General features: G+C 41.2%; 1 protein-coding gene across 2 annotated transcripts in view; it reads left to right on the top strand.

The window, feature by feature from the left end:
- The first annotated feature begins 1544 nt into the window (after positions 1 to 1544).
- Positions 1545 to 10996, top strand: part of LOC134080758 (macrophage-capping protein-like) — a 136759-nt gene continuing 127307 nt past the window's right edge. Inside the window, exons 1-9 of one of the 2 annotated variants that reach the window (XM_062537359.1) lie at positions 1545 to 1667; positions 2628 to 2860; positions 3876 to 4030; positions 4497 to 4658; positions 4853 to 5002; positions 5312 to 5398; positions 5561 to 5693; positions 7207 to 7295; positions 7904 to 7971. In XM_062537359.1, coding sequence (XP_062393343.1) covers positions 2665 to 2860; positions 3876 to 4030; positions 4497 to 4658; positions 4853 to 5002; positions 5312 to 5398; positions 5561 to 5693; positions 7207 to 7295; positions 7904 to 7969 — 1038 coding nt within the window. In that variant the 5' untranslated portion in view covers positions 1545 to 1667; positions 2628 to 2664 and the 3' untranslated portion in view covers positions 7970 to 7971. Of the gene's footprint in view, positions 1668 to 2627; positions 2861 to 3875; positions 4031 to 4496; positions 4659 to 4852; positions 5003 to 5311; positions 5399 to 5560; positions 5694 to 7206; positions 7296 to 7903; positions 8029 to 10996 lie in introns of those variants that run through there. The other variant, XM_062537358.1, reaches the window with a different exon arrangement.

The following is a 10996-nucleotide window of genomic DNA, read 5'->3' as shown; positions in this document are numbered from 1 at the left end:
TGAGAATCTGTCTGTCTCCTCGCTCTATGCTTTTAGATTTCCCAGACGGGCCTATCAGCAATAAGAGGGGATGGCGTTAGATGACGGAAGTGACTGTGGTAAATAGCAAGGCCTGCTGCAAACATAAAACAATTGGAAGTCAGAAGAATGTGTACATTTATTCAGCAAAGGTAAACACATTAGTTTTGTCCTAACTGCTGATGCAGTTTCTTATGAGTTTGGAATCCCAGATCAATGTGATTGGGTTAGGCTGCGTGCAACGCAATGTCTGCCCTCATTACAATATAGAGTTGGAAACACTTCCCAATGTCACAAAGTAAAAAAAGCGTGTCTGCTGAAACCAGACTGGCATCAATGGGGCTCCAGCTTCCAATGCCAGTAGGCTATCGTGTGAGGAGAAGGTGTGAATCACCCAACATCTGACATGTAGATTAACAACCTAGAACAACCTTTGGTTGGTGATGTGAAGTTTCAAACGGAATGAAATTTGACATACTGCATCCCTGCCACATTCTTTAGATAAAGCAATGTAAATTGTGACCATAGGGGGTGCTGTAATTGACATATCTTACTATCTCATGTGAACGTTTAAAGTTTTATAGCATTTTACATGGCAAATCCACAGCCACAGCCTGCATGCACATTGCAACTGAAACATTTCAATAGCTGTTTTGAACTCTATGAGCACTGCTTCTAGATGTCGGACATACTAGTTGGCAGACTAGTGTGCACTAACACCCACACACCCACACAAACACACACATACATATGCATACACACACACACACACACACACACACACACACACACACACACACACACACACACACACACACACACACACACACACACGTCGGGCGCACTCACACATGTCGGACACACATACACTTACACTTTTCCCTTACATCACTTGCATTGGCTGTTATAAACAATACAGTCACATTTCACACTGGCTATCCCTGGACTGCCCCTTTAGGCTGCTCACAATACCTGCCTGTGTAATTAGTTACACAAGTTCCTCTGCTGACCGAAGACCATGAGGCCTAATACGGCCTGAATGAAAATACAGTGAGATCTCCCCCTAGTGGTAGTATTTAGCAATTTGCTGTGTCACAGTTTTCAGCTCAGTTAAGTCTATCCATTCCCTCTTTTACAATGCTGAATTATATTCTGCACTACTTAGAATAAGGAATTGTCTGATTATGTCTGCTATTAATTTATTATTTAAAATGTACATAGTGCAAACAATGATTAAATATGTGTAGCAGTGTTGTTATCATCAATCCATTGTAGGTCTGCATTTACATTTTCATCAGGCAGGTTAAAATAATGATTTAATTTCCATTCCATGTTTGTTTATCCAAAGAGAATACATGTTTACAGGTGCAAAGAGGTAGTGCAACATAATCTGCCAAAAATATGGACAGAAACCCTTTCTTGGACTACATATGTGGGAGTTCTGCTCCACTGGAGGTATGATGAACTCTATGGCCTGTGTCTCAGTCACTGCACTTGCCTTTCAAAACTACTGGGCTGGAAGATGACTTCAGGAAACCACTGGGGAAGTCACTTTTCACAATAAGTAGTACTGTGAAACGGCAACACACACCACAGTCTAATCTCTGGAGTCTCAAGAGGACTAGAAGCTCAAGAGGATTAACCACAAGGTAGGAAAACTTCAAATAAATCTGTTTCTGGTTGCAGTCCATATTGCCATCAGTTATGAGTTGAATCAATAGTATGTGACAACATACAACTACAACTACAGTAAAGATATTTGATTGTGAAAAAGATGCTTTATGTTAGAGCTTGCCTAACATGACACAAAGGAAGATGTAATGTTGACCAGCAATGACAATAAATCTGGTGAATTCAGCAGAGGATAAACTACTATTTTATGAATATTTAGGAGCAATTCTAGAAGAGCCTTCTTCTGGACCTGGTGGCTGTGTGATATATAAGATACAATCATAACCAAGATCAAAATCAATGTTGATTTTTTTGTACATGTGTCTGTATTCTGAAAATAATTAAATAAATCAAACTTGATGAGATTAAATGATTTTGTAAAATAGCAACGCATTGAGTAAAGCCATTGGGTAATGTCAGAAAGGGGAAACTGTGGGATTTATGGACATGTTCGTCCAGTCTCGTGCCTTTTGCACTCTTCCGCTCTTCTGCCGTTTGCCCCCACTGCCCCCTCACCTCTTTAATCTCCCTATGATTTCAGCATCGGCTTGCCTCATGAATTATTTGCCCTGTCCAATCGGGTCTCATTTTACGCTGCCATTATGCGCGGATTCTCTGCTCTCTCACCTACCGTCCTTTCCCTTTTGTCTTCCTCTAATGGACCCACCACACCCCCCTTCTTGCCTTTCTGTTGACCCCATCTCTCCTTCCCCTTCAGTGTGCCCCTTCAAGTTCGCTCATAGTTTTTTGTTCTTGCTCTTCGTGTCTGTCATCCTTTTCTTCTTCACTTTCCTCTCAAAATACTCTTCATTCCTTTCCTGGCCCTCGTCGTTAATCTGAAATGTATTTGATGCGGCTTCCCTTTCATCATAATTATTTTCCTAATTACTTCCAGCTTTGACACAGCGCTTTTTCTTGTCTTTGGACTCCCCTACCAGCTCACCCTACCTTTTGAGCCCTCTCCTCTGCCCCGGCATGATGCTTCCTCTCCGGGCTGTGCCGGGTCAGTTTGGCCCGGAGGTCCGCGAGCCGGGTCTGCGCGTGTGGAGGGTGGAGAAGATGAAGGCCGTGCCTCTGGAGTCGGAGCGGCTGGGGGTGTTCTTCAACGGGGACGCCTACCTGGTGCTGAGCAACCGCGGAGAGGAGGGAGCTGACCTGCACATGTGGATGGGTGTGTAGGGTTGCCTTTGAGACAGAGAGAGAGAGAAAGAGAGAGAGAGAGAGAGTGAGTGTGTGTGTGTGTGTGTGTGTGTGTGTATCATAGAAGAGGCTTTGGTGGGAAACAGACTGACTGGATTAGAGACACGATTATAAAGCAGAATTGAAATTTTGGGAGATTTGTTGGAGTGAGATTATTTAGGCCAGTGTCAGATTAGGGCAGACGCCATACACGTTGATCGTTTTTGAATGTTTTTGTCGTGCTATTTTGGTGCTATTTTGGTAGTTTCAAAAATGGCAAGTCAATTGAGTCAAGAGGACCAGTGTTTTCCGGCATTGTATGGCTTTGTTTCAGTTTGTGTGTACTGTATGTGTGTGTATGAGAGAGAGAGAGCCAGAGAGAGAGCCAGAGGGAGAGAGGATGAGAGATTTAGTATAGCATTCACAGCACTGCTAGAAAATAACCTCTCTGAATAGGATGCCTGTAAGGTTGATTTGTAAGGTCTTGGAGGGGAGTTAGCGGGTGAAGGGGATTGAGGATTAGAAGGCTGGTCTAATACGCTGACTGGCTGATTGGAGTTCTTTCTTTTTTTCAACATTTTAGTCCTGTATTGGATTTTGGATTTCGACCTCTCCAATATGGTGACTGCAAATACCACGTAAACAGTATAACACAGCTGCTACTCTCCTCCTCAGTTACTGCTAAATGTTGTCTTGCCAGGATATCTTTAACAGTCTCACTATGCTAAGAACACAGAGACAGACACAGATGCGCAGAAGGAGATCCCTGGCTTCTTAGTTACAAAGTGTACATACTCATTTTGAAAAAAAAATCCAAACATCCAACCTTATTTCATTACCCCACCGCCACTATCAGATGAGATGTGTGAGTGTGAGTATGACTGAAACAAGCCCTGACAATGTGTAATAAGTTTATTAATACGTTTATTTGCCGATAAGTTTATAAGAGAGTTCAAGAGAGGTCCCACCCAACCATATCCTGACTGTGGCCCAACCTTGCCCTTCAGGAGAGAAGTCCTCACGGGACGAGCAGGGGGCGTGTGCCATGCTGGCCATCCAACTGGACCACTTCCTGGGTGGACACCCAGTCCAGCACCGGCAGGTCCAGGGCTACGAGACGCCCGAGTTCATGAGCCTCTTCCCCACAGGAGTCAGCTACAAGGTGAGCTAGGCTGACTGAATCTTTGTGTCCTTTTCCTCAGGGGCCTATGGATCACATGAGGCCCAAGGAGAATAGTGGGTGACTTCAAACCTCCACCATGAAGGTGGTAATACATGAGGAAACGTATTGAGCAATTGTGGCGAGCAACCACATGACTGATCTCATGTGGTCCGAATGAATGATTAGGACAGTTTGCCTACTAGGCGTAAGGGTCTCAAATGCACACTGTCACAGCACCATTCTGAACACTGTCATTGCTGTTACCAATAGTGATCACATGACTGTTCTACAAACCAACTCTCAAAATGACTCACACTCAAATAACTAAAAAAATAAGATTTGCCATCTGCACTCAATGTATTTAAGTCATTTACATATCGGATGTGCTATGACAAGTGTCAAGTACAGTTATACAATGAAAACACAATGAATCCTCTTGCTGTATGTCCTTGTGTTGTGTGTGCAGGAGGGTGGTGTGGAGTCTGGCTTTAGGCAGGCCCAGAGGGACCAGGGTCTGCTCCACCATCTCTACCAGGTCAAAGGCAAGCGCAACGTCCGGGCCAAGGAGGTTGAGCTCAACTGGAAGAGTTTCAACAAAGGGGACTGCTTTGTCTTAGATCTGGGGGAGGTGTGTGTGTGTGTGTGTGTTTGTATGTATATCATAAATTAAAAGCTGTCAATGGGCAGATATCTTGGGTGTAAAGACTTCCATTGATAGCTGGGGGGATAGGGCTTTGAAAGTATATGATTATGTAATGTATTCATCATGTGTGTGTGTGTGCGTGTGTGTGTGTGTGTGTGTACGTGTGTGTACTTGTTCAGACCATTGTATCGTGGAGCGGATCAAAGGCAAACATGTTTGAGCGCCAGAAAGTGCGTGAAATAGCTGCGCTCATACGTGACACGGAGAGAAACAGCAAAGCCCAGATCATTGATGTCACAGAGGGGGAGGAGCCACTGGAGATGGTTGAGGTCAGAGGTCAACACCAGCAAAAATAAACAGGAACATATTACTGACAGAGACACATTACTGACACAAATGCCATTGATAGACACATTACTGACACACATGCCATTGATAGACACATTACTGACACAGACACAGGTGCTGACACTGACCAATAAGTCAAGCATTACTAACACAGACAAATTACCAACACAGATGTTAGTGACACTAACAAGTTACGGACACAGATACATTACTAACATTGGCACTAAGGTTACTAGAGCATGTAGACGACAGAATCCTTGAGGCAATACAATGGACGTCTTCAATTACAGGTTCTTGGACCGATTCCACGTTTGGGAGAGAGTACACCAGAGGATGACACCCACACAGACGTGTTGAACTCAGCCACTTTATACAAGGTGGGGGCACTCAAATAGCACTGTTGTACTTTCTGCCTCATGATTTGTCAGTCATCCTCTGGTCACCTCAGAACCTCTCTCTATCTCTCTTTCTCTCTTTCTTTCTTCATCTCTCCCTCTCTCTCTTTCCCTCTCTCTCTTTCCCTCTCTCTCTCTCCACAGGTGTCTGATGCCACAGGATCCATGTCACTGACCATGTTGTCTGACAAAAGTCCTTTTTGTCAAGAGCTCCTAGAAAGAGACGACTGCTTCATACTGGACAATGGCTACAACGGCAAAATATATGTCTGGAAGGGTGTGTGCAAAAAAACTTTTTTTTTTATTAGATATCAAATATTCAATTTAAGTGTATCAAAGTAAACAGTAGCCATATCCTGTATCCAAATAAAATAGTATTTTTGTATTTTGAAAATACTAGAATATACTCTTTAAAGACAGCGTGAAATCACTTTGCAAACCTTCCATATCTGTCAATTTGATTTATTCCTTCATCAGTATGTACAGTACAGTACAGTTAATGTTGATTAAGTGGACAGTGTTTGAGAGCAACAGCTTTTCTCTGCTTAGGAGGCATGACATAAATCCGCAAATGGTCAACAGATCAACTGTGCTGACCTGCCTCTTACATCTCGTATATAGCCTAAATACTGAATTAGAGATGTACTCAAAAAGTCACAACTGAACCTGTCAAGTGGCACAAACTAACGACCAAACCTATGAAGAGCTACAGAATGTGAGCTTAAAGGAGAAATCCGGCGAGTTTTCACATAGATCTCTGTTAATCAAGAAACGGAGAGCAATGTGAAAAACTGGTAGCCTGACTCTCGCCAGACCCTTGTAGTTCCGCCATGCTCCACCAGAGGCGTTTCGCTGAGCTCCACACTAGGGCACTACTCCACACAAGGGTCTGGACGCAAGGGCAATCCAAACCCCTGCCAGTGATCAAAAAAATGAGCAACCAATCAGGAGCGCCGAAGCGAGTGTTTGATTCAAATAACAATGGCGGCACGCAGCGAGGAGTCTTGTGCTGACATTGATTCTGCTATTTCAACCGTTTTGTCGAATCTATCGAGTATTCATTCTTTAAAAGATTAACAGAGAATAGTTTTGAAGACATTTATTGGTGGAAAGGATGTTTTTACTCTTCTTCCGACCGGGTTTGGCAAGAGCTTGAAGAAGCCTAGCACTCAAGTCATTCAAGATAACAGGCAAGTGGTTTATCAAATCACATGCGAGGATGTTTTACAAGGACCCGCCTTCATAAATACATCTCCTATCGAGAAGTCCCAGATCCTTGTGTGAAGCAGACAGCGAGCTACAGGATCTGGCGAAAGTCAGGTTAAAAAACTGGAGGTCTATGTGAAAAACCTACCGTATATTGATATTGCACTGTGTAACGCTGTTGATCAGGTAGGATCATGACTGTTCTCAAGAAAAAGCTGATGGGTTTTGTGGTAAAGTTCTCAAAAAACTTGAGGTTTACATGAGAGAGAAAATGTGTGTGTTCTAAACGTACCTGTTAATCATCTTGCACTGGATCATCTTTCTGAATCTCAACATTCTGATCACAAGTCAGAGGCTACATTCATTGTTTTGCACCTTTATGGTGTCATCACATCACCAAAACTGTTGGTTTGACCCAAAATGATTTGGCAGTATTGTTAAACTACAATAATACACACCTATGAAGCATTTGGATACAAAATGCAGACATTTTCTTCAACTCAACAAATTGAACAAAATACAAATGACATTTTAAAAAAAAAACAACCTTTTGGTGGCTATTGAAATGATTGACTGACCAGCAGGGCATGGAGCCAATTCTGAGGAGAAGATGATGTCTCTGAAAATAGCTGACCAGTTTATCCAGCGGATGAGCTATCCCTTGGAAACACAGGTAGGCCACATGTATTTTATATCATATGCTGACTCTTGTTACTGAAAGGAAAAGTAACACCACATCATGGCATGTGGCTCAAACTCATCCTCAGAAAGTCAAACCACAAATTGAAGTTTTGTTTTGTGCTGACAGTAGCACAGGGCTTAAAGGTGACAGCATTTAGGGGTGGACTGGACCGTTTAATAGAAAATAGATCACTTCAGACACAGAAATATTCCTGCTTTAAGTGCATGTAGCAGTCTCCTTTTAACACTGTGATGGTGTTTTTGCCTGTGATGACATGGGTGTATGCATTTCAGTAACAGGTACAACAATCACACACCATCCCATGCAATCCAAACTTTTAAAAAGGCTGCATGCTGATTCAAAAATGCGAAAGTTTAAGTAAAGTTATAAACCAATACAACTCCCGCAATCTAAGTGCTCTGTAAACACAGCAGCTATATGGTGTGTTGTATGGGTACATTCTCCAGTTCCCCCGGAAATCCTTTTTTACAAGCTTCTAGATAAGCGCTTTTGAGTTACTGTAACACCATGAGAGCAAGAACCATGTCTAATTTCCCAAGTGCTGCTGACTAACACCTGTTATTTTTCCTTTCTTGTAGGTGGAAATTCTCCCCCAGGGCCGTGAATCAATCCTCTTTAAGCAATTTTTCAAAAACTGGAGTTAAAAGAACTGGAGTCTACACACATATACACACTGAACTGTAGGGACACAAAATGGAAACTGATCAGTCAGTGCTAATAGATTATGATAGGTGCACTTTTGTCTATTATTATCCAATAGTTTACTGGTTTTATCCAACATCTTTGTGACTTCCTTATGTATTTACTGATGTACAATTACAAATATATATATGTTTAAGAAATCTCTTTCCTTATTCTTGGTTGAGAAACAATCACCACCATCTTTCTAAACAATTTTGCTTTCATTGAAGCTAAAAAACATAGTAAAGAATACAAAATGGAATGTCAGAAGTACATGTTCTTAAAGCAGTTCTTTGATCCTGGGTAAATAGGTTACCCTGTTTTACTGCATCTCATAGAAAATAAAAATAAAGAAATCTTTTTGCTGACACTGACGCTGATTTAACAAGGCAGGTGACGTATATTGACCACTGACTTTGAATCATGCACAGGACATGACAAACAAGGCAATCCCACCATTTTTGTGTTTTACACACATCAAGCATTAGTTTTGTCTGTGATATTTCACAGTCTATGTCTTACATTGCACTACGTGTCAAAGTTTTTTCACAGTTATGAATTTAAGTAGATAGTGAATCACCATGACAACATGGCTAATCCTCCTGTAAGGAGAATCTCTACGTGACTCAGGCCTTCCTTGTAACCTCTGTGACTCTCCTGATGTGCTATCAGGACAAAAGCAATAGATACAGTCACTGTCATGGGTGTGCCATTATCATATGTGCATGCAAAACAGCAATACCGTTATGACAATGGTTTGATAATCAGTCAATATGATTTATAATAGCGTCTTCATCAATTCTCCCACAATAATATTTTCATTTCTTGGATGGCACTCTTATCTGAGATTATGGAAGCAGTGATTTATAAGGGATCAAAAAACATTTTGTGGTGCGCACATCCTAAAAAAAGTCTTAACGCATAAAACAACAGGGAATGTCCGCACACTTGCCCCCCTTTCAATTATTTTATTAGAAGTTTCACCAGCAAAGTTTATATGGGTTACATAATAATTTAACAATTGATAATAATAATAATAATAGAAGGGAGCCGGGACAGTCTTGAAAGCTTATGTTGTCCTGCTCTGATAACAAACAGGCAAACAAGACGAAAAGATGAACTCTTTGGCGGTTCAATTTGCTAATGACCACCTCCCCCTATAACCCAGAAGTAAAACAGATTACATCAAGTCATAAAATATGCTGCTGCTATCTCCCTCTCTAAACTATGATATGGCAATAAAATGAACCACCAATTGACAAACCTTCCTCGTATGAAAGCACAAAGCACTTCCTGACCCAGAAAGACTGGTGTCTTTCCTTGCTGCTCCATCTGGAATGCGCAGGTCTGAGGCTCCTCAGAAAGGTAAGGTGTTTATTAATAGCCTAATAATAATAATAATAATAATCTTTATTTAGAGCACTCTTCTAAACATAGGTACAAAGTGCTTTACATAGCATATAAAGGAATGAACAGAACAAAAACAAAACAATAACTATGAAAATATCTGTAAAATATCTGTATGCTCATAATCATATAGTTTATAGTATAAGTTTTACATAGACACACTTTATTTTGATCATAGTGTGTTATTACCATATACTTAGCCAAAATTAAACTAAGCATTTTATTGTTGTTATTATTATTATTATTAGTAGTAGTAGTAGTAGTGGTAGCAGTAAAATTAAAGTGGACTGGTATTTAACAGATGTTTTTAAAGTGACACAAACTCGCAATGGCAGGTTGAGAGATCGTACCCGGACCGTAGTAGTAGTAGTAGGCCTAATAATAGCAGCAGTAGTATAACTGCATGAAGCCTATACATTTTCCCTAAAGGTTTCTCCTATAGACAGCCTAAACGGTGACACTGATGTAGCACAAGAACCATCCCCAATCATGAGCACCGATGAGAAGAAAGACAAGAAGCTCAGTATGTTCTCTTTCAGGTTTTCATATGGTCCTCACCGGGTCCCTCCATATGGATGTCTAAAATGTGTATGCATGTGTGAACAGAAACCTGTACACAGTATATTGGTGCTAATATGTTTTTGTGTGTCTATGTCTGCCTCTGTATGTGTGTATGTGTATGCGTATGCGTCCGCCTCTATGTGTCTGCCTCTGTGTGTGTGTGTGTGTGTGTGTGTGTTTCAGGACTCCAAGCCCCTGAGAACATTGGCCAGAGCAGCTCCACTGGAGCTGTGTGCTGGGCACTTCCAGATGAGTCCCTTCAGATGCACAGCTCAGCACCCACCAAAATTACCCCCCACAAACCAAAGGTTCACTTGGAAAATCTGTCAATATTTGATGTATCTTTTTTTACTGATGGTTTTGTCTACTTACATTACCCTTTTCATTACTGTCATCCTCAGGACCTGAAAGATCTGCGTGGCCTACAAGAATGCACACAATTTATCATCAACTGGAAGCAACAAGTTGAGCATGTTTGCAAGGTTGGTTATCTTAATCTGATTTAATGCCATTCTATCATTCTGGTCATGAAAGTGATACAGTTCCCACTGCTGACTTCAAGTAAACATGTGTGGAACTTTATAACACTACATTATGTTGATGAACTCTGTCATTCTAACTATTCTAACTGTTATTAAATTGAGGGCTGAGAACCAAAGGGGTGTAAGTGACATTTCACCAACTTTACAGGAGAGCCAAAACAAATCTAACTGCTTCTATATGTTCACAGTTAAAGACCTTTGGTTTTTGTATTTTGTTCAATAACGTTATATTTATAAATATTTTACTTCTATCATTTTGTCAGTTAGAAAGAGCTCATCAAGAGCTTTCAGTTGATATGTATAACTCAATTTTGACCAAAATGTCACTTACGCCCCTTTGGTTCTCAGCCCTCGGTGTATAAAAAGGCACCATGTAGCTGTCCAGTCATCAGTTCTAGTTTTATGGCTCAGGACAAGAATGTCTGCACTGTCTAGAGCCCAATCAGGGTAACAGGGAAACATTGAGTAATCTCAAGTGAG

Source organism: Sardina pilchardus, chromosome 5 (assembly GCF_963854185.1).
Source record: "Sardina pilchardus chromosome 5, fSarPil1.1, whole genome shotgun sequence".
In the NCBI taxonomy this organism is placed as follows: Eukaryota; Metazoa; Chordata; class Actinopteri; order Clupeiformes; family Clupeidae; genus Sardina; species Sardina pilchardus.
This window is presented reverse-complemented; position numbering and strand designations above follow the sequence as displayed.